We start from the raw sequence: 24,560 nt of genomic DNA on the forward strand, positions 1-24,560 counted from the left end.
ATTATCAACAATAGCCAAACTATGGAAAGAGCCCAAATGTCCATCGACTGATGAGTGGATAAAGAAAACGTGGTATCTATATATACAATGGAATATTCCTCAGCCATAAATAAGAATGAAATCTTGCCATTTGCAACAATGTGGATGGAGCTAGAGTGTGTTATGCTAAGCAAAATAAGTGAATCAGAGAAAGACAAATACCATATAATTTCACTCATGTGGAATTTAAGAAATGAAATAGATGAACATAGGGGAAGAAAAGGGAGAAGCAAACCATAAAACAGACTCTTAACTATAGAGAACAAAATCAGGGTTGCTGGAGGGGAGGTAGGCAGGGGGATGGGTTAAATGGGTGATGAGGATTAAGGAAGGCAGTTGTTTTGATGAGCACAGGGTGTTGTATGTAAGTGATGAATCACTAGATTCTATACCTGAAACTAATGTTACACTGTATGTTATCTACCTGGAATTTAAATGAAATGGAAAAAAAAAAAAAGAAAAGAAATGTTATATACTGTGGGCCTAAAATTAACATAATTATTTTCATGAGTTGATAGAATTCTAATAAATACAGTATCCCTGCTATAGAAGAGAGCCATTCCTGGTAAGTTTCCTATCAAAAATATATCCCATGTACTGTACTTTGCTTTCTAAATATTACCTTTATACGTAGAAACTTAAGAGTCAGGGAGGTGTTTTGTCCCCATCCGGCTGCCAAGCATAATTTCCCTATAGCAACATTTCTAAAACCAACTCAAGTTGTTGTTGTTGTTTTTTATTTTGCACTGTTTACAGAGAGTTTCACAACTCATTTCTATCTTTACTACTACCCTACGAGATCAGCAAGGCAGGTGGCATTATTCTTGTTTTACAGGTAACAAAACAGCCTCAAAAAGTTGTTTAAATGTGTTGTCAAAGATCGTATGGAAAGTAATTGGGATCCAGGTCTTCTGCTTCCAAGACCAGCTTTCTTTTTGTTGTTATTGTGCTGTCCCACATTTATTATATATTCCCTGAAGACTCCTATAAGTGAAACTTTAAAATTTCATCAAAGCAAATCCTAAAGGTACATGATGAATTTATTTTCTGTTTTACTGAGTAAAAACCTATTTAGGTAATATCCCATACAGTAGGTCAGAGGTCTGAAGTGACTACGGGGCTCTTTTGGACACATTTTGAGGCATATTAATTATTTCAGGCTTTTTGAGTAAATTACTCTTGAACTGGTTCTTATTGGTACCGTCCAGAGGCCCAGGAGAGTTAATTGGCTTATAAAACATATGTGGATTGTACTCAGGGAATACTTCACTTATTTCTTAACATCTGGATGTACAGTTTTATTTTTTTACTGTTATGTATCCATGACTGAAAACTGTGGCCATTTAAAAATGCATACAGTAAATAAACAGTATGTATATAATTAAGAATAATTTACTATAGCTCTGTGACACTTTATAAAAATGTTTAAAGAAAGAAAAGAAAAAGAAAAAACTTTGAAGTTTATAGCACCATGTTAAAAATATCCCAGTGTATCTCTAAAACTTATGAATTCAATGTAATTTAAATAACTAAAAAACGTTTTTTACAGTAACACTCCATTCTCATTTTGAAAGAATTACCAATTAGTTTTATATTATCTACTTTGAAAATATTGAAAACAAAATTATTCAAGATGTTTGTGTGAATGTCAGTCTATGAACCAAAATAGTTTTTGTCAATCTGCATTCCCCCAGAGAGATAATAAAATATCACTCTGCTAAAATCTGATTTTCACCTTATGCTAATCATACCCTTTTCCTCAGACTTCTACTCCCTTCTAAACATAACTCTCCATCAAAACAGGAAGCAAAATGCAAACATCCTCCAAAAAAGAAAATTATAAAAATACAAAAGCAAGAAATAAATGTTTACTTAGTTGAAAATAGGAGGTGAATGTTCATGACTTCACCACTGAAGATGAGTCCCATTCTACAGTTTGGTCTTTGAGACCAAAGTTCCTTGGCTCTGATTCCATCAGCATGAATTTTTCTCCCCATTTCAGCGCCCTCATAAGTATACAAATATAAGAGACTTTTTTTTTTAAGATTTCATTTATTTATTTGAGAGAGAGAGAGCGAGCACAGAGTGAGAGGGAGAAGCAGACTCCCTGCTGTGCAAAGAGCTTGATGTGGGACTCCATCCCAGGAATCTGAGGTCATGATCTGAGCTGAAGGCAGACGCTTAACTGACTGAGCCACCCAGGTGCCACAAATAATAGACTTTGTCATCACAAAGAATATGGCTACCTCCCAGATCTCAAGCTTTGAAATGTACTTTTATATCCACAGTCATCCTCACATACCCCTTGCCTTTCAAACCTCAATATGAGACTCATAATGAGTCTATTGGCTTCATTATGACTTTACCTGCACCCTTCCTTATCCTTTCCCTTTTCTTCCAACCTATTAGTTCCCCTCTGGCTGCATTCATCATGTAACCTAATATATACATTTCAAGCACACACTATCTAGCACTGTGGAATCCCATACTTTTCCCCAAACCCCCCTCCTTTAGCCTTTTGTCATTCACACCCTGCTATTTCTGTCGCTCTGTTTCAATTCCAAGTCCTGCAAAGATGACAAAATCACACAGCCCACCTGATGGGATCCACTATCCCATGATTTCTAACCTTAGGTTCCTAATGATGTTGGTATAGCTTTTCATTTAACTCCAATTCCTTCTTTTATTTTTTCCACAACAACAATGTCAAACTGTGTTTTTGTTTGGATGGTTGGTCTTGGGGTATTGGGTTTTTTTGGGTTTTTTTTTAAGCTCCCAAGCCCATCCTTCATATACCCAAAAGACCATGTTTCCTCATTCTTGACTGAGAAGATGGAAACTGTCCCTTTCATTTACAGACACATGTTGCAAGGAATACATTACCCTGCTTCACTTTGCAAATTTTCTTACTTCCTACTCTGTAGTGTGTTATAGTCTGATACTGTCTTCAATTTATGCATCCTTATATGTACTTGTTTTAGTCTCTACAAAATTACAAGCTCCATGAGGGCAAGGTTGTTCCTCTCGCAGGTCCTTGTCCTTTTCTGTTGCAATGTTGTTTCATTAGCAGACACTAAATATGTGTTAAATTAAGGACATAAAAGAAGTTCACATACCAGGTTTAGCTTATGCTTTCCTTGGGAATACTGCTTAACTAAAACTTACCTTTTCTTATTCCTAAGAGAAAGTAGAGCATATTAGTAAGAGCACAGACTGGACTATGTAACTTCAAATACTAACTCTGCTACTTACTTGGTACAGGACATTGAGGAAATTATCTAATCTCTCTTTGCCTCAGATTTATCATATGTAAATAAAGATAATAACAGTATATATCTCATAGGGTGATTATGAGAATGAAATGAGTATATGTGTATGTGTAACACTGGGATGAGTAACTTGGGAACTTCCTGAAATATATTGGAGTATCGTTATAAAGCCCATGTTAACTACAAATAGGTCAGTTATTTAAGATACATCTTGGTCAATTATTAGATCTTCAAAAAAGCCTGAAAGGAAGTATAAGGTATCATGTTGGTGAATTTGATTTGGATCCCCTCTGTGTTATTTTGAGAAGTGATCATTTGGCCATGAGATTAAGTTTTGTATTGCTTTATAGTGGCTCATTTTTCCTTTATACTGACAGGCTTACAGGACCCGGCTTTGAGTTTCTGCGTGCATGCATTGCTGTTATATTTTATTTACTTAATTTGAAGATTTTTAAAATAAATTTTGCCAGGGGTACCTTGATTCTGTCTGTGGTATTGTGCTAACTGTATAAAAATGTTTTTTAGTCCTATCAAATTATTGTATTGATGCATTTAGCAGAATAAACATATATAGTCAACTTCACCTTGTGTAATTCACAATATGCATTTTATCCCTAGAAGATTAGAAGCAGACATTGTAAAGAGATACAGTTGCATTGTGATAGTAGAGGAACCAGAAATCCAGTGACCTGTCTGTGTATATACATGGTCAGTCATTTTTGGTTTCTCTGTCTCCATATCCTCATAAGAGATCTGGACTAGGAAATTGCTGAGGTTCTTGCTGATGTCCTTCCCAAGAGTGCGTTTTTTTTTCTAGAGCATGGGCTAGTTGCCAGAGGTGGTGGGGAGCAGGGTGCAAGAAATGGGTGAAGATGGTCAAAAGGTACAGTCTTTCAACTTTAAGATAAATAAGTGCTGGAGATGTAATCTACAGCGTGGTGACTATAGTTGCTAAGAGAATAAATTACAGAAGTTCTCATCACATGCAAAAAAATTGTAACTGTGTGAGATCATGGATATTGACTAAATTTATTGTTGTAATCATTTCACAATATATACATATATCAAATCATGTTATATACCCCAAACTAATGCAATGTTATGTCATTTATATCTCAACAACAATAACAAAAATAGAATACAGGTCAGCAACCTCTTTCCATAAAGAGTTAAATATTAAATATTTTAGGCTTTGCAGACCACATAGAATCCCTGTCACAAGGGATGGTGCAAAAGCAGCTATAGACAACGTGTAAATGACCATGTTCTTTACTTATGGACACCGAAATTTGAATTTCATGCAACTTTTATGCGTCATAAATATTATTTTTTCCAGCCACTTACAAATATAAAAATCATTCTTAGCTAAAGGTCTATACAATAACAGCGAGCTAGAGGCAGGCACCTGGGTGGCTCAGTCGGGTAAGCATCTGACTTCATCTCAGGTCATGATCTCAGGATCCTGGGATCAAGCCCCTCGGGATTCTGTGCTCAGCAGGGAGTCTGCTTGTCCCTCTGTCCCTCCCCCAGCTCATGCTCTCTCTCTTTCTCTTTCTCTCTGAAATAAATAAATAAAATCTTAAAAAAAAAATAGTGAGCTGCTTTTGGCCTGAGGACAGTGCCATCCCTTGATCTAGAATACTCAAACAATTTATGTGTATATATAGTTGAGGACATATAATATACAAGGTATTATTTCATAGCATTCACGACCATTTTCACTTTCCTTTCCCTTATTTTGTAAATGATTATGAGGCATTTGAAAAATGCAAAGGGCCTTTGACCAAATTATGTGTGTATATGTGCTTATATATATTTTTGGCAGAATACTTCAAAGTCTTTGGGCTTTTTATTCATCTTTTATTTGCCTAATGTTTTCCCACCTGTGTAGATGAATAAAAATTTTCAATAGTTTTTCCTTCATGACTTTCAAGACTGGTTGCTAATTAAATTACACAAAAGTGTCTGTAGTCCTTGTGTATTTGATGAGTCTCTTTTTGCAGGGATGGAGGGACTTTTTAGGAACATATTTGAATACATAGAGAATTCTGAATAACACAGTTCATTTATTTGAGTCTAATGAAAGAAGACAGATTTAAAACAACCTTTGTGCCTCTAAGGTAGTTTATTCAGAACCAAGGCATATCCGGTGATTTTTTTTGGGTAGGCATTGCTTCATAGAATTTCTCTATAAACTTAGGAGAATCTCTCATTGGGAGAAATTGGGAATCTCTCATGCCCTTCTTTGTTAGCTGTCAGATCACCCCAAATCCCAATATTCTACTCTGTAAAATGCAAGATAAGAAGGGCTCTGAGGAGCACTGCACCTGCGGGCTGTGCTGTCAGGAGGCGAGACATAGGGAGCCAGACAAAGGAAAGGCCACATCATCTTTCTGGCCCCCACACAGGCCCCCACTCTACCAGCGAGTCCCCCATGTGGCCAGAGGCTGTTGGCCATACTGTTCTGATTCAAGGTTCCAGTGGCTACCTGGAGTACAACCCACCCTCTAAGCTTGGCCTTGACCTTGACCACCTGCATTTCCCCCAGATGTCCCAGATGCTGTTTGGCCCACAGCTGCCTGAAGACCTGCAGCTCGGCCTGCTCTTTCTCTCCTTGGGGTCTTCCTCACTCTTACCCTGGCTTCCCACCTGCAGGGAGCCCCCTGCCATCCAGCTGCCACTGGAATCACAGCCCCTGTTATCTCTGTCCCTTTGCTGGTACCGTGTTTGCTCCCACCTCTCTTAGTCCTTGAGCTCGCAGGATGAGGGCCATAGCTGCCCTGAGGATTATTATGTTCTCTAGCTTGGTCTTCTACCCTGGTGTACAGTAGGTGCCTAATAAATGTATGAGAATGAAAAATGAATGAATAAATAAATAAATGCAGAATGAACATGTGAGTGATATGGGGGTAACAAAGTTAGGAAGTTTCTTTCTATTTAGAAAGAGGTTATTAAAATACATCACACAGTTAAGATCATACTGTATATAAACTTCAATATGATTTCTTTCCTTTGATGTCAGTGAGATCACAAGTATTCTTCTGTTAAAGTTTTTATGAATTTTGCATTATTGTTTATATAATTATCATTCATTTCATTGCACTAAAGTTTTTACTTAATCATTGTCTTATTGCTAGTCATCTAGACTTGAATTTTTATGCTACTTTAAATAAGACTGACCAGATGATTTTCTATGGCCAAAATTCCTGGTTTCTCTTTCAGGCTTTTTCTTGAAAACAGCTTTTAACAACTAGTATCACTGTGTCAAAGGTTATTAATATTTGTAAGCCTCTTTCTAATTCTTTCCTAGAAAATTTATAGTTTTTTTTCCTGTTGGCATTGTATCAGAGTTCCTATAACTGTGCCATCAGTGGTACAAGGTAGTCAACACTTTAAAAACCATGTTTGCTAATTGGATAAATGAGAGAACTGGTGTTTCAGTTCGAACAATTTATTAAGCACTTACTTTTGCAGGTACAGTGTTAGAGGCTGAGGATAGGAAGATATTTTTATAAGTCTCACTCTGCTTTCAAGGAACTAAATTTCTCTTGAGAGTAGTAGCCATATAAACTATTAGAATACCATAAAAAAAATCCATAAAGAAGGAAAAGTACTATAGGAGCACTGAGAATGGCATTGACTGCATATAGAGGTGTCATGAAAAACTTCATAGAGGAATTGACCGCAAGAAGAATGGAAATTCCAGAGAAACAGAGAGTAGAATGGTAGTAATGAGGATTGGGGGATGGGAGAAATGGAAAGATATTGGTCAAAGGGTAAAAATTTCCAGTTATAACATTAACAAGTTTGGGAAGCTAATGTAGGGCATGATAATTATAGCTAATAGTACAGTATTATATACTTGAATGTTGCTAAGAGAGTAGATCTTAAATGTTCTCACCACAAAATAAAATATGGTAACTATGCGATGGGATGGAAGTGTTTGCTAATGCTGTGGTGGTAATCAGTTTGCAATACATAAATGTGTCAAATCACATCAGACACTAAACTTACATAATGGTATGTGTCAATTATATCTCAGTAAAGCTGGGGAGAATAGCAACAAACAAAGTAAGAGATAGTATAATATTAGTTTTTTTTTTAACAATATAGAGGAAAATTTTTTTTAATCTGCCAAAAGAAATCAAATGCATTTGGGAAGTGGGAAATGGGGATTGGAGGCAGAAATTGCTTTTTTTACAACCAGACTTGTAGAATGATTTGGCTATTTAAATTAATATATAACTGTCATAACAATAAAAACTATGTTTAGAACTTCCACAAAGAAATAATTAAAAGTTGCTTATATTGCTTATATTCTAAAAGAAGAAGAGGAAGAATAGTAATAATAATGATGACAGGAGTTCATCAGGTCAAGGTCACAAAAAGAGAGTCCAGGAAATGTGAACCAAAGAAGGGAGACATGAAACAGCTGTTCAGTATTCAGTTGCACTAAGTGTGGGAAAATAGCCTTAAGTGAAAATCAGAGATAGGGAGATAGGAGTCATATATTGAAGTGCTTAAATGTGTTGATCCTGTAGATGACAGGATCACAAAAGAAATTAACATGTATCTAGTTTTATAATATGCTACTTTTTATGATAAGAGCTTTGTATATATTATTTTGTGTAATCCTCATGACAACCTTATGGGGTTAGAATTGTTCTCCCACATTTCACAGATCAGAAAAGTAAGGTTCACAAAGGTTAAGTGATTTGCCCAGAATCAAACAACAAGTGGTGGAAAAAGAATTCCACGTAGGTATGTCTGACTTCCAAGGCCATGTTTTTTTCTACCATAACATAGCACACCACTGGATTATTAAAATATTTTAAGCCTTGTGGTAGCAAAATCAGGTTTTGGTTTTTAAAAGATAATGTTAATTTTGGTTGAATGCAATTTTTTTTCAAATATTGAAACATGTTTTATAATGTTTATCCAGTATGAGCTACTAGAAAAACTGTTTTGGGAAGAACATATGTGATGTCCAGGACTAAATATATTTTGTCAATAAGTATTACCAACATGACATCTGGTCATGTGTCATGGTTAGAATTTCTTGTGATCACATCTTAAAAAGTATTATTCTGCAACTTTTAAGCATCCAAGCATATTTGATACTGAAATATAAGTGCTTTTGAATTTGGTGGGAAATTACGATAGACCTACATAGTGAATGTTAATTTCTAGTTGTTCCAGGTTAAATGTAATGACCATTTGGGTAAATTTCTTATTTGAGTTTTCTTATCTATTACTGGCTCCAAAGAATATAAACAAATCTATTTGGGCAAAGGACCATGATTGTTAACCTTTATTTTAGAATACTAAAGTCTAGAGATTACAGTTGCAAATGTAACTTGCTGGCTCACTGGAAAGATGATAATGGACCTTTTGAAATGGATAGAAACCTAGATTCATTTAAAAATATATATATATAATATAGAGCTGCTAGATGGACTTTATCACATCCAAGGCAGCAATAGATTTCCTGACTTGGGAACTAAAGCAGATGTGTACAGCATGCCCGTCACACTCAATACACTCAGGAGTGGTAATTATATTGTTCCATTCTGATTAAAATTCAGGTAAGGATTGTTGTTGGCCTTAACAGAACAGTTCACTAATAAAAACTCAGCAATTAATTGCGATGACCATTCAGAGAAAAACAATCAGTAGTGAAAGCTAGAAATGTACTGTGGAGCTACAACCAGGAAGAAGACATGCTTACTGTGAATATCTCAAGTAGAGCCAATGGGAGAGAAGGACCAAAGAAGGGTAAAATTTACATTGTTCTGTATGGGCTAAACCACCTTTAACCCTTCCCCTTGTACCACTGTTAATGTGCCAATTATGTGCACTATGAAAGGAAAACAATTGAGTCTTTCACATTTCTCCTGCTTGTGTTGGAGAAATTCTGGCAGATACTTTCATGGCTATGTGCTTTGAAGGCCTGGAGCTCTTTGATTTAGTATACTCCCCTCACCTCCAAGTGCAGTTAGCTGTGTGGTTGTTATTGGCAACATTTGTTTCAAGAGAAGCATAACAGCAAGATATTTTGGGGGAAAAAAGTCTTACTATGAATATCCATGGTACTTGTGCAAGTTTAAAGTAACTCACAGAAAAACAGAGTAAAGAGGAAAAATAGGAATAAATTACAAGCATAGCCCAGAGGAAAATGACTTTAACCACCATCTAGAAATATTTGTACTTGGAATGAGTCAGAGATGCAGGAATTATTACCTAGATTTATACAGCCAGAAAACTAACTGTAGACTAAATTATATTGTAGCAATGTAATGAAACAATGTAACTTCTGAAGTAGGCTCCATATGCAAATTCCTTCCTATTACACACATCCAGTTCAGACCCCCCTTCTGAGCTTGGGACCCATATATTCAACCTCCCAATTATAATCTCCATTTCAATGGTTCATACAACTGAAACTAAGTAGGTCCCAAGCCAAACCCTTGCTCTTTCCCCACAAATCTCTAAATGTCTCCATTTCTGTTATTCATGCCAGAAACCTGGAAATCATTCTTAGTAATTCCTTCTTCCTTACCTCTCACATTTCATCTACCCTAAGACCAGTTGGCACTACCTCTGAAATATGTACTGCAATCATCTTTGGTCACTGTAATCGAAGCCACCATCATCTTCTGTCCAGACCATAATAATTGGTTCCGAACTCGTGTCCCCTTTTTTCCACATAGCTGCCAGAGTTGGGTTCTTTTTTTAATGTAAATGTAATCAACCTCTCCTGCTCACAGCCTTTCAGTGCTTTCCCACAACTCTAGAAGACACCACCTACCTCTAGAACCCCATGTCCTCCTTTAATCCATTGTTTTGTTACTAAGCAAAAATATTTAAGGCATAATAGATTTATGAGATGATGAAACCTAGATAAAACCCTGCTCTATTTATGGACTGATTCAGTGGTGAGGAATATAGAAAATTATTACAATTATATCCTGTAATTGCCTTTGTTTACACTGCCAATCTCTTACCTGTGAGCATATAGTAATCCTATTAGTATCCACAGTCAGTACATGCATAAGGAAAATGTAACCATGAATTTACTATACTCTTCCAAGCATCTTTTATCTGACTGGTAACCCTACTACCAAGCAGAAGAACTGCTACTCCAGGCAGCACTAATGTGGAGTGGATTCTAATGACTCCAACATCATGACCTCAGCACTGACATTGATTTCATGACAGCCTGCATTCAGTTTGACTGAAAGTTGATGGCTTTGTATATGTACATACGTGTGGACTTGATGCATTAGACTTGTTCTGGTAAAACCCAGTGAATTGCAAGAATATCTATGCCAAATCATATAGTCCCATTAATTTCCCTGATGAGTTCATGAATACAGTTCATGGAAAATCTGGCCACAGTCACAAAAAGTACACTCAAGAAGGCTAACATTCTTTCAATATAGCATTATAACTTTATGATGACACTATGTGTTTTTAATTCTTTTCAAATAGCATGTGGAAGAAGGTATGCAAATGGTTTATCAACCCATATAATCTTTTCATACCTTATTAAGAATAAAATATACCAGGAGGAAGGGCATTGTTAGTACAGTAGCCATCAAGCGATTGCTCAGATAAAATCATTTGTGAATACTTATGCAAGAAGCAGGTAGTTGTCTTGGTGTGAAATAAACAGTGCTCATTTCTCACACCCAATTTATCAGAACTTTGTTGATATTGAATATAGTTGTTTCCTACAAGTATTTATCTTTGTGACTTTTTCAATAACATCAAATATTATAGCTCAAAACTAAACACACATGTAAACCTATACTCAAAATTCCAAATTTTACAATCTTGTAATTTCAGATTTCTTAAATTAAGATTTTGTCCTTTCTCGTCTTAGGCCACAAATCTACATTCTCCATAGCCCTTATTTTTCCATAATTTTACTGATTTATTTTTAAGCCCTCTTATTATAGTATTAAGTAGCCTCTTGTGACATGGTATGGTTCCCTTTTACCATCAGTGTTCTAATTCCAAGGTGAAAAAAGAACGTAGTACATAGATTTGACAAGTGAAGACATTAGTATAGGATTGTCATAAATGATTTATCAGCATTTGAAGGTTCTGGCAAGCTTTTCTATTGAGAATACCATTCTAGTCATTTACATAAAATCCCTAGGGGAGGATAATTCATATAGCCCAAACTCAACTCAATAAAGACTTGACTTGACTCATTAAAATGATTCCAGTTTGAGGCGTGGGTGAGTGAAGGATCTTTTATTGCAAGGAAAACAACTGAGCTTTAAAAAAATTCTTCGTGATGAGAACAAACTATTCCAACAAGACTATATCCAGCATGGCTTAACAGAAGCTTCAGCATGGATATGTATTTCCCAATCCTGGCCTTGAACTAAGACTGTCAACAAGAGTAGGAGATTTCAGTTTGTTTTTTAGCCTTTGATTTAAAAATTCACACATACTCTTTGCTGCAGGCAGAATAACAGTTGCAGAAAGACAGCAGGTAAAAGAACTCTGATTCTTCATGGGTAGCTTGACTGTCCACTGCTGGTGGTTTGGTGGTCAGGGTACAGAATTTTTTATTGCAAATCATTATTCAGAGGGCTTCAAACTTCCCCTTCATCCTCCTTTACCCCAGTTATCCTCTAGGCATACCTTCTTCCATAGTTAGTAGTAAGGTAGTAAGGTGTAAGGTTTTTCTGTTCTTTTAGTTAGAAGGCTCCATCTTTTTAGTTTAAGAAAATGCATTCAGGCTGAAGACTTGTATAAATATATGAACCCAGACATTGAAACATGCTTAGTGTGATTTTTAGAGTTAAACATTTATATATGTTTATAAAACAGTTTTCGTGTTTTCTTATGGAAGTCCCTCTAATCTCAGCATCCATTCAGGCCATATTATGAATCCAATTTAGAGAAACTGCACCTTATCCCTAAGGGCACACACATTAGAGGGTCAAGTGATGGTCTTTGTGAACACATATTGGGAACATATATTTTTAAATTTTATTTAATAAGGATTCTAGTTAAATTGTGTTTTCTGTTAAGGAGACTTTGTAACAATTATTTTTTTCTCCTAAGGATGAGTCATTTTCTAACTGATTTTTGTATTATAGGAATTTTTTATTGGGGTGCCAGTTACTACTTATTTTCTTTAAAAGCCTAAGAAGCCCACAGTAATGAGCTTTTGCTATTGTTATTATATAAACACATTTGCTTCATTTCCATGTAAATATCCATGTAAATATCATTTTCATATAAAGTGGAACTGTTATAAATGCACTTAAGAAAGAATGCAACTGTGCCTATTGTTCAGGTTGCTTGTAATGTCCTTTTCTTTTTTACGTATGCTTTCTGGATGAGTCACTTTAATGTTGTGCTGCTCAGCTGATAGTAATTCTTCAACTAAATATTTTCAGTTAAAGAAAATTATGCTGCTTCTAATTATGTTGGGACCTATTCACATATAGACTTGCAAGAGTAAATTTTTACTTGGCCTTTCTTAGAGCAAAGATGTAAGAAGTGCTCAGTTACTTTGTCAGTGGGTAAAATTAATAGAAATATTTAATTCAGAGAAAAAGTCCTCAAGTTCCTGAAAAAGCTTTTGTATTTACATAGAATTACACATTCTACACATGCTCTAGAGAATGTCATCAGAGTACTGTGATTTTTTTCCCTTAAATGTGTATCAGTTCTCTTACATAATATGTAATTGAAGAGCCTTTACATTTAAAATCCCCCTTAAAATATTTATTTTATACTTTACTTTTCTTAAAATTATGAATTAAAGCAGGCCTGTCATTTAAAATGTTTTGAGTAAAGATAAGGACACTCTCATATATTTTCTTGAAGCCAGAAAAAAAAGTCCATGTATATTTTTCAACTGAAGCAACTAGATAAATAAGATTTGTTGGGAAAGTTTCTCCCTACATATAACTCAAGAGAGTATACTGAGCTTAAAAGATTATTTATGGAGTACAAGGAAGGAAGCTATAATAAAGAACTTGATAGCTATAATGTAATTTTTAGTGTTATAATTCAGATTCAGTAATTCAGTAGCAGATGTAAAAAATGAAATGAGAGGAAAAAATTAAAGTGCCACCAGACTGACTAATCAGTCATTGAAAATGCCTATACTGGGGGGCGCCTGGGTGGCTCAGTCGGTTAAGCGACTGCCTTCGGCTCAGGTCATGATCCTGGAGTCCCTGGATCGAGTCCTGCATCGGGCCCCCTGCTCGGCAGGGAGTCTGCTTCTCCCTCTGACCCTCCCCCCTCTCATGTGCTCTCTCTCATTCTCTCTCTCTCAAATAAATAAATAAAATCTTTAAAAAAAAAAAAAAAGAAAATGCCTATAGTGGGAATTTACTCAGATAGAAAATGTTTGCACTGTCATTAAAGATTCCCTAATTTATATTAGTGAACTAAATAATGGCAGGCACAAAAATATACCGAGTCTGAGACAATGCAGAAGACAAGCATTTCTAACCCACTCTGGTATTTTAATGTTCTTGGGACTCTAGGTACTCTACATCTCCCCCCACCTCCAGTAAAAATATTTCGGTCTCTCTCTTGCCTCCCTCCCCCTCAGCCCCCTACACAACCTTCTTTCTCTCCTTCCTTCCTTTTCTCTCTCTCAATATTAGAAATAATGGAGGCTAGGACCTAATTATTTTTTTTAAGGTTTTATTTATTTATTTGACACACACACAGAGAGAGAGAGAGAGAGCACAGCGGCGGGAGCAGCAGCAGAGGGAGAGGGAGAAGCAGGCTCCCCGCAGAGCAGGGAGCCCGATGCGGGGCTCAATCCCAGGACCCTGGGATCATGACCTGAGCCGAAGGCAGACGCTTAACCCGCTGAGCCACCCAGGCGCCCCAGCTAGGACCTAATTAAATAGTTAAATAATCAACATTGACTCCCAGCTCTTAAGACTGAAGCAAATGTACTTAAGGCAAGTGATCAGGCAGGTAAACACATGTTAATACTAACGCTCCAAAAAAAAAAAAAAAAAACTGTTTTATACAAGTCTAGAAAGCCAAAATAACTAACCAGAGGAATACAGGTTACTGCACAGGTTTTAATTTCCAGAAATATTTTTTAAATTTGGTACTTGCTAATATCTCTAACAAATTGGGTGTTCATTAGTATAATTGTCACTAGTTCCCAGACCTAAAATTCCATGTACCCTGTAAAATCTACAAACAGGGAACACAGTCTATGTTTAGTTCTTTTGATTAGAAAGGAGACTAATACTATATTAAATCAGACCATAGTGTGGTAGCAACTAGGAAATAACTGCTTTTTTGTTGTTGTTGCTATTCAGATTATATCTAAATTGTTGTTTAATTCTTGGTAGCACATATATAGTAGGAATTTGTCTGCTGGCAGGTAGGGAAAAGAGGGAAGAATAGTGGAATATGAAATGAATATTTATAGATTACCTATATGTACCAGGTATATTGATAGAAACTTCATATTTAGCAAATCATTTTACTTTAATGACAAACTTTAGGAGAGGTATTATTATCTTCATTTTGCAAATCAGGAAATGAAGACCCAGAGAGAATAAGAGACAGGCTCAATGTAACCCAACTAGTATTTGATATGGCAGAGGTAGAACCTAAGTGGATCTGACTCCTAAGACCATGCCTATCCCCTAATTTAAATGACATAGTATGTGCCAGTGGGCACAGATTTAATTTCAACTTCCTGGCCTTGTAGGTCCTAGGGACATTGCTTTACATTTATAATTTCCTGAGAAGATATCATTGGGCTCATATCATAGCCCTGCTTGAGCATAATACATACCTCATAGAGTTTTTGTATGGATTAGATAAGTTATTACATAAACCTAATTAGAATAAAGTCTACACATAATAAGTACTCACTAAATGTTACTTATTACTTAAGAGTTCAAGTAATAACTAACCCCTGTACCTTAGGAAGACTAGTTGTAGAAACTTGGGTATTTGTAGCCTGGGCAGATTAAGAAGATGCAAGTGACTAGGTCAGGGTCATAAGATCGAGCCCCGTGTTGGGCTCCACGCTCAGCATGGAGTCTGCTTGAGTTTCTCCCTCTCCCTCTGCCCTTCCCACTCATTCATTCTCTCTCTCTCTCTCTCTCAAATAAATAAATCAATCTTTAAAAAAAAAAAAAGATGCAAGTGACACCTTTCCCGTAAAATAGGGAATAGACTTAATCAGTGTTGCTACGAGGCAACATGAGGACTAATTGGTAAGAGTTCAAGTAAGCTGATTTTGATTATAAGTGAACAAAATTTTCTCTAATTATATCAGCTGTCAAGGGAATAAGCCACTTAGGGTATAGTGAATCCTCTGTTCTGGATCTAATTTATATACCACCATAGATCACTGAGCACCCCTTCTAGGCCACCCCCTACCTCCAAGCCTGGGCCACTTGTCTTGCTCCTAATCTAAATCTAAATCTAAATGGAAAGTTAACACTCCTGAAACAGCATTTTACCAATGAGAGAATAGAAAATGAGAAGACACCAACAGGTGAACTGCTAACCTCCTTTAACCAACTCTTCCAAATTACAGTTGTTTCATTTATCATATCTGGAGACCAGGACTGATTACATGATTAGTAGGGCCTAGTGAAAACTGAAAATGTGGGGCTTCATTTAAAATAAGAATTTCAAAATGGTGACAACAAAGCCTTAAATAAAGTGTAGGACCCTTCTAAGCATGGAGTGATTGCACAGGTCACATGCCCATGAAGTTGGCCCTGATGGAGACAACCTGGGACTCTAAGCGACCACCTGTAATTTTTGTAAAGCTATGGCCAGTTCAGTAACTTACTCTCTTGTATTCACTTTCTTCCCTTTTCCTTCATGCCCATTTCCCTCTGATTATACCCCACCTTCACCCCTAATAAGGCAAGCTTTGTTTTAGGTTTTATTTTCTAGGAATGTAGACCATGACACTGTATAACCTGATTTTTTAAAATTTGAGAGGCTAGTCCAAATCCCTTTTAATGTTACTTCTATGTCTAAGATACCGTAATTCCATTGATTGAAGGATATACATTTTAAATAATTGTGTTGTTCATTTAATGCAACCATGAAATTGCATGTGAGCTAGAATCCTTGGATTATTAATCTCCAATATTTTATTTTCTTTTGTTTAGGCATAATATTACTAATTTATTAGAGGGGAAGACAAAAGAGCTTAACAAAGGTGTCCCTTCCCTTCCTTATCCCAGTTCCTTACTTTCCTGTTTGTCTAAGCATCTCCTGCAACCCTGCCACCTTTACATATTATTAGACTTACTTCAACTTCCTGCTTCTTTTCCAAACTCACTGGTAATTGATATGGTAACTTCCAATCATTATGATTGTGTCTAACCTCTGTATGCACATTCATTTATGGAAATAGGCATAAATTTGACATATGAGTGGAATCATATGGTATTTGTCTTTCTCTGACTGACTTATTTCGCTTAGCATAATTCTCCCTAGCTCCATTCATGTTGTTGCAAATGGCAAGATTTCATTCTTTTTATGGCTGAGTAATATTCTGTGTGTGTGTGTATGTGTGTGTATCTTTTTTCTTCTCAAATCTAGGGTTAGGGTGTTAGGGTTATGGCCAGGGTTAGTGTTAGGGCCAGAAAACAAAACAAATAAGCAAAGAGAAGAAAGAAACAAACAAAGCCAGAAACAAGACTCTTAACTACAGAGAACAAACTGATGGTCACTGGAGGGGAGGTGGGTGGGGCAATGGGTTAAATAGATGATGGGGATTAAGGGATGCACTTGTGGTGAGAAGCACCAGGTGTTTTATCAAAGTGTGGAATGACTATATTGTACACCTGAAAATAACATTACACTGTATGTTAGCTAACTGGAATTTAGATAAAAACTTATTTAAAAAAAGAAACTGAAAAAAAGTAGGCATAACTTTAAATCTGAACCAAGACTTTTTGAAATATGCATATTCATCCATTTATTGAGTATTATGTTTGACAAATACAGAAGGGAAAGCAAAGTATTAGATACAGATCTTACCATTATGTAGCTTGAGATTTTATAATGGAGGCTCTGTGTTTATGTGCACAAAACAAAAATTATTATCAAAGTGGAAGGTGATATGTGGAAGATCACTTGAACAAACAGAAGTGCCTATAAATGGTAGAGAATTTGGACTAGAATTCTGGAGGGACTTATAGAGGATTTAGGACTTGACATGTGAAATTGAGGAGGACAGATGTCTGGCACATATTGCTTTATTCAGAATTCAACTTGATTAAAAATATCATCTCTTGTTTTTTTGAGATATCTAGACTTTTGTGTGCATAGCACTTGATTAGGCTATTTCTGTACTGAACAATCAGAAGATGAATCATTGTCACCATCCCATTTTTACTGCTGGAATTACTATTTCTTCTAGTGGGGGGATTATTATTGTGACCTAAATCTGGCCTTTGGGCACATTTTGTTTATTACAGAACATTATCATGAGTTTATTTCTTTTATGTAACCTAAATGACATAACTAACTTGTGAATTTCATACCTTCAATTTTCAACCAAGCACATGGGGAAGAACAAACCTTTTAAATAATTATTGAGACTCTAGTAGAAAAATCCAAGTGAAAAAATTCAGTTTTAAAGTAAGAGAAAATGATTTCCTCCACAGCAAACTCATCCTTTAAATAAAGCAAGCAATGATTATCGAACCATTAGTAAATTTTTGGCAAGACAAAACTCAGACTTCTCTGATAAAGAATAATTTCCAAGCTTGTCAGAGATAAACAAGTGGAACTTAATTGGAAAGAGTTATTTGAATTGACAGATTAATAGAAAAAAATTGTCTTTAGTGTTGGTGTTTGATTTTCAGTCTCTTGAACTTCCGTGTATATTTAAGGCAATTTCTCCTTCTTGAGTTATAAAGGTATGGGTGTCAGTGTGATGAATTGTGTCAGAAGAGTTTGGCTGAAATTTGCCAGGAGGTTGATTTTGTCAGTCTCTTGAATTTTTCATTGCAATTCTGATATGCCTCTGAATGAGACCAAAATTTACTTTAAAAAAAAGAGCTGTAATATTACCCTATTTCTGTTTCACAGTACTTTAATGAAAAGAACAGTGTTTCAGAGCCTTGATTGAAAAACCAATGTCACAGTCTAACCTATTAAATTCTAACACTTAACCATGTCTTTTCAGCTAGAACTCTGCCAAATGCATTGATATTGATAGAAGTGTCTTCATTTGTAATTGGCAGTCATTCAATAATAGCATATCTATAAAATAGTATACATTTAAAAAGTAACTCTGTGAAGAGAGGGCATCATAAGAGATGGGGAAAATCTGTATGTATTTAGGAGCAGTTTGAGTACTATATTTAAAATTATTGGTTGTCAATGAGGAGAGAAAAAAGTACAGATAACGTTAGGGGTAATTAAAGCAATTAATGATAGTGTTTGAGGGCACTCTGAAGCTTTGTGGGTATGTATGTGAATATGTATTCTCTGGGGTTTTGCTCTAAATTCTCTTTATGTATCAACAGTAATTTTTCACATCTCTATACATATGAAAAGTACTAAAGACAAGAACTTTTATCATAGATGTTGTTTTATAAAAATCATGATGTTTCAACAAAAGAATATTTGAACCCTTTTTATAATTTACCTTTATATCATTTATATAGCCAAGAACATGCATCAATAAAGTAAGATCTCTTTGAAACTTGGTTTCTCTTTAATCTTCAAATTAGACTTTAAAGAATGAAGTATTAGGAATTCCATCAATAAATTTAAATAGAAATGGCTTCATTTGAACTAATGGCTGAATAAAATGGTGACATTTTCATATTAAACATGATGATTTGGTATATTATATTACACATTTTCACTTATTTCATAGAGAGTAGAATTTTTATGAGCAGTAATTCAGAAAAATGTGAGTTGACTTCATGGAACTATTCTGCACATTAGAAAATACTTTAAATGATACTGGTTTTTTTTAGTTGTTTTATGGAATATTTGGTAAAATACTCTAAACACTTTGCACATTGTTCTTTAGTTTCAGCTCAAATTCTCAAGAGCAACCTTACAGCAATGGAACAGCAAATTATTAATCTGGAACGTGACATCAAGAAATTCCCTGAAACAGAAAATCAACATGATAAGTTTGTGGAGAAGATGACAATATCCTTTATTTATTTAAGCATTTTGTTTATTAGTTTCTCCCTCTCTCTCTCTGCTTGTCTGTGTGTGTGTGTGTGTGTGCGTGCGTGCATGGGCGCATGTGTGTATTTACTGTGTGGTTAGTTCTAAACTTACCAGTCTATCTATTCAGGCTGTCTGGATGAATTTGTGTATGGGCTGTTTTTGTATCAGCAGCATAAATTTTAGTTCACAGTGTTTGGAACCAGGTAAAGTAGGCAAGGAAACAATTATATAAGAAAAAAATGCCATTTATCAAAGAAGCATTTCATTTGAAGGCCCACTAGATACACAAGGTAAGTCTTATAAGGCTTGATTAGACCCAAAACGAAACAAAGAATCCCCTTATATAACCAGTTGTTTAAAGGAAATGATCACCATAAGATTTTTTGGTCAGAGACTTTTTTTTCTCTTTGCATGTGTACAGGTATTTCCTGAGGGTACACATGCATATTCAAGGGAATCAGAGGATGACTAATATCAGTAGATTGAAAGGATTGGGAAGGATAGGTAAAATGGATGCTGGATGGAGGGATAGATGAATTGATCAGTAGATTATGTATTTCAATAAATTATAGAAGCTGTATATAACATTAAGCATTCCTTCTAAATAGATGTTTTTAAACCCCTATTTTATCTACAGTATATTCATATAAAATATAGAAATATATGAAAGAAGAACTTGAGAAATAACATTTAGCTTGAATTATTTAATGTTAAATCTGGCATCTAAAAGATAAACTACATTAGAGCTGGGTTTTGTTTTTTTTTTTCTATTTTGGTTTTCAAAAGTTAAAGTCATATCCTCCTCCTCTAGGTGTAAATAAATATCTTGAACTGATTGATCACCATTTTATATCTCTAGAGGGAATAAATACTGTAAATTCTTTATCTGATAATAAGTAAATTCTTTCAACAACTATATGGCAGTCACCTTGTTTCAAGGTTAAATCTTGCCTTTTTCTTCTGTGATATGCTTACTTTCCTGCTAAACTTAGAAATTATGGTACTGAACTCAAATTACTTGAGAATGGCAATTTAGATGTATGTGAAAAATGTTTTTTCATTCTAAGGCTTTGGGTTCATGAATTAATACTGTGTTTTATGTGGTCTGATAGTGATGCTGAGTACTTTAATAAATAGGAATACTGGAAACAGAAGTTTGTGGGTGACTGGAGGCAGGAAATCCTCAAAAATAACCTTGGATTATGTAACTTCCCACATCGGGATACTTAATGTGAAGATTTAACTTTATTGCTTTATTTAACTGTATTGCTTTATTAGATTTTTCTTACAAATATGTCATATTGTCCTGTGGCTGGAAACACCACCTACATCTTTCAGCTTTTGATTTTGGTTCTTGCCTCATATATTTGAATTTAATTCCCAAACCTCTTGTTCTTTTTAACATTTTCTTCTTCGATTGGCTTATGGCCACACAACAGCTTGCAACACTGAGGAGGCTTTGTTGCTCATTTAGAAAAAAAAGTAATTTCAAACCTTCATGAACTTGGCCTAGACTCTTTATTTTATTTCTGTCTTTATTCAGGTAATTAAGCACTTTAAAATGAAAATCCAGAGCCTTCTGTATCCATATGTTACAGATGAATGGTTATTCTTCATTTAAGTGGCACAAAAGTGTGACTATTTGTCCACAAGGAGATTGCAAACTATATTAAAATGTATGGGGCTCTTACTTTGCATATCATATTTATTTAAAAAACAAAATAAAATATACAGCAATTTATTTTAGGTAAAAAGTTTAGAATATTGAGTTGAGTTGGTTAAAAACTCCAAGTTAATGAATTATAATGATAGAACTGTTGCTCAAATTATTCCTGCTTTAGAAGACTCCGTAGGCACCCATTGAGAGTTTTAATCTTCTAGAAAATTACAAACAAAATACATGATCTTCATATGTATATATGTTATATGAATTCTGGTGGCTAATTAGTATTTTTCTACTCTTCTGGCACTTCCATAAAAGAAGGATATTTTAAAGTGGAATACTTGATTATGTTTTAAAATTAGAACCCCGATTCTATTTTTCATACAGGATTCTTTGTAGTGGATGATTTTTCCGATGTTTCTGCCCCCTGCCAGTAATTTGTTTTGCCTCAGGTCACTGAACTTTAAACTGAGCACTACAGGCACAAGTATGGGAGTGGTTTCCCTTAAAAGTAATCTTACCTACTTAAAGAGTAATCTCTCTTATAAGGACTGTGAGTTCAAAAACTGAATAGCACTGTCATGCCTCTAGGTTTTCAGAATAGCACCAGTACTATAGTTAGCAACAATGGCATGATGGCCAGAGACCAGCTGAATATGCAGGTTGAATCTTCACCACATCTCCAGATTGAGCTAAGTCCCATAGCACCTTATGTTCACCCTTACTCTTTCACAATATTGATCGAACACTTAAAATGTGCTAGGCATTGCCAGACCATGAAAATATGATATCGCACAAGATGGAAAACTTGACCTCAGGTTACTGACAGTCTGGCATTTACATGCTTCTCTGTCTTGCTGTCTCCATGGTCAAGATAATATATGGTGTGTTAATTTCTATATGCCCATCACAACGTGTAGCATTTAGCAACATGTAGGCACTCAGTAGGTACATTTTGAATCACAGAATATAGCTAGAGACAATGAAGGCCATATAGACCCAACTCCTACTTTTAATTAGCACTTCCAAAGGGATATTGGTGAACAGCAGTAGGCTGTGCTTGTGGTTATTAAACTTTTCTTCATATAAATCTTCTCAGGGGGAACCTGGGTGGCTCAGTTGGTTAAGCACCTGCCTTTGGCTCAGGTCATGGTCCCAGGATCCTGGAACCTGCTTCTCCCTCTGCCTGCCATTCCCCCTGCTGTCCTCTCTCTCTCTCTTTCTCTCTCTGACAAATAAATAAATAAAATCTTCTAAAAAATCTCAGGAACTTAAGTAACATTAAATCACCTTTTTAGAGCATGCATGTAAAATATAATCAGATTTAAAAGGGATAATCCAGACCTTTTTAAAGGAAATGTCAAAAAAGAAAAACTGACCTAGGAGGTTAAAAAAAAGAATAAAACCTGTCCTATGAATGGATTGGCTCAGGCTATTTCCTGCATCCTGAAAAATAGCCAGTGGCTTTGGAAGGAACCTTATTACCTCTGTCTCCCTTTCTCTATCCAAAATTGGTTGCTTGTTCTTCCTCAAAAAAACAGATGGAAAGAGTAAGCAAAACTAATATTAGAAGACTACAAAACAGGGAGAAATGGGGGAAATTGTCTTATAAATCATGGTAAGAGTCAGTAGGGAGGTTCTAGGATCAAAGGGGATGATCTATAATGGATATAATAGCACTATATATGTATAGAAATGCACATTGTTCAAAAATCTAAATAACCATGTGGGGAAGTTATTGCTATTATCCTGATTTTTAAAAAATTTTTTAAGGATTTTATTTATTTATTTGACAGAGAGAGACACAGCGAGAGAGGGAACACAAGCAGGGGGAGTGGGAGAGGGAGAAGCAGGCTTCCCCCTGAGCAGGGAGCCCGATATGGGGCTCGATCCCAGGACCCAGGGATCATGACCTGAGCCCAAGACAGACGTTTAACGACTGAGCCACTCAGGCGCCCCATCCTGATTTTTTTAAAAAGCAAAGTTCTTGGTATTCTTCATGTGCTTATGCTCATAATAGTATTGAAAGTTTTAGTTCAGTTGTGTGGTGAATTAAAATAGAACCTATATTCTTTTTTTAGTAAGTTTAAAAATGGTAATATTCACTCTCATTTATTGAATGTTTCCTCTGGATTAGACATTGCCTAATTTTACCTACTTGAAGTTTTAAAAGATGTTCTTGTTTATTAAATGAGGAGTATTTTACATATCTAAATGCTAAAATTGACCACCATTATGCCTGTTTCATTGTAGTGAGCTCAAATCATGTCAGGATAACTTCAACAACCATGAAGTTATTTGTAATAGCCCTGTTGTTTTTAACTCATTAATTTCTAGAGGTTTCTCTTTTTCTCTTTTAAGATTACTAGGAATTATGTATTCTATGTTTGTGTTTGGCTCCTGTTGCAAATAATGATGGGGTGAGGTTCAGAATCACACCTGAAATTACATTTTCAGTTTTGAGAAATAGCCCATACTAAAGAGAGGTGAGAGGGAACACTGTGAATGGACTGCTAACTAAAAGCCCATTAACCACAATGTTGACCTTACTTCTTATATCCTGTTGACAAATTTCTTACCACAGTTACTCACATAGATTTTGTCAGTGGCAGGGCTGTCTATTGTCCAAGATCAGCTTAGCTTTTTGTTTGACTGCTGGCTAAATCATTTCACCAACTGGAGGACAGGGAATGACTCAGCAGCAGGGGCACCTTTAACACATTGACAAGAAGAGCTGACAGAATGCTAATGACATTAACACCCTGTCAACTATCAACTCCTGGAATTTCCTCATAGTAGGAAGGAAAGTCATTTGAAGTGGTTAAAAATCAAGTTACTGAGGAAGCACACTGTCCTTACCAGACAATTCAAAACAGATTTGGGGTCTGCACTGCACTTCAATTGTGTTAAATTTTATTCCACTTTCTTTAGTAAGAGAATTTTTTTAAAGATGAAAAAAACAGTTATTATTCAACCACAGTAACATTAATCACATTTGAAAACATGCCATTAGGGTGCCTGGGTGGCTCAGTCGTTAAGCATCTGCCTTCGGCTCAGGTCATGATCTTGGGGTCCTGAGATAGAGCCCCACACTGGGCTCCCTGCTTGGCGGGAAGCCTGCTTCTCCCTCTCCCACTCCCCTTGCTTGTGTTCCTTCTCTCGCTGTGTCTCTCTCTGTCAAATAAATAAATAAGATCCTAAAAAAAAAGAAAGAAAACACGCCATTAACAGGTTTTAGTGAGATAATGATTCACACTTTGTAAAATAAATGCCATGTAATAAAGAAAACAAAAACAAAAAGGAACATCAAAAGCCAAGTCCTCCCCACTTTTTGTTATATGGATATAGTAATCCAGGCTGTTTTCTAGCTCCTGAAGAAAAATGGAGAATCTAGGCTAGAC

The 24,560-nt window shown here is 35.6% G+C and overlaps 1 protein-coding gene across 7 annotated transcripts in view; it reads left to right on the plus strand.

The window, feature by feature from the left end:
- DIAPH2 (diaphanous related formin 2) overlaps positions 1-24,560 on the plus strand; it is a 961,567-nt gene that overhangs the window by 624,242 nt on the left and 312,765 nt on the right. For all 7 annotated transcript variants that reach the window (XM_054508614.2, XM_045880234.3, XM_054508619.2 and 4 more), the window contains one exon: positions 19,348-19,472. In XM_054508614.2, coding sequence (XP_054364589.1) covers positions 19,348-19,472 — 125 coding nt within the window. The remainder of the gene's footprint in view (positions 1-19,347; positions 19,473-24,560) is intronic.

This window comes from Mirounga angustirostris, unplaced genomic scaffold (genome assembly GCF_029215605.1).
Source record: "Mirounga angustirostris isolate CCGP_5_RB_7025 unplaced genomic scaffold, mMirAng1.0.hap1 SCAF_11, whole genome shotgun sequence".
In the NCBI taxonomy this organism is placed as follows: Eukaryota; Metazoa; Chordata; class Mammalia; order Carnivora; family Phocidae; genus Mirounga; species Mirounga angustirostris.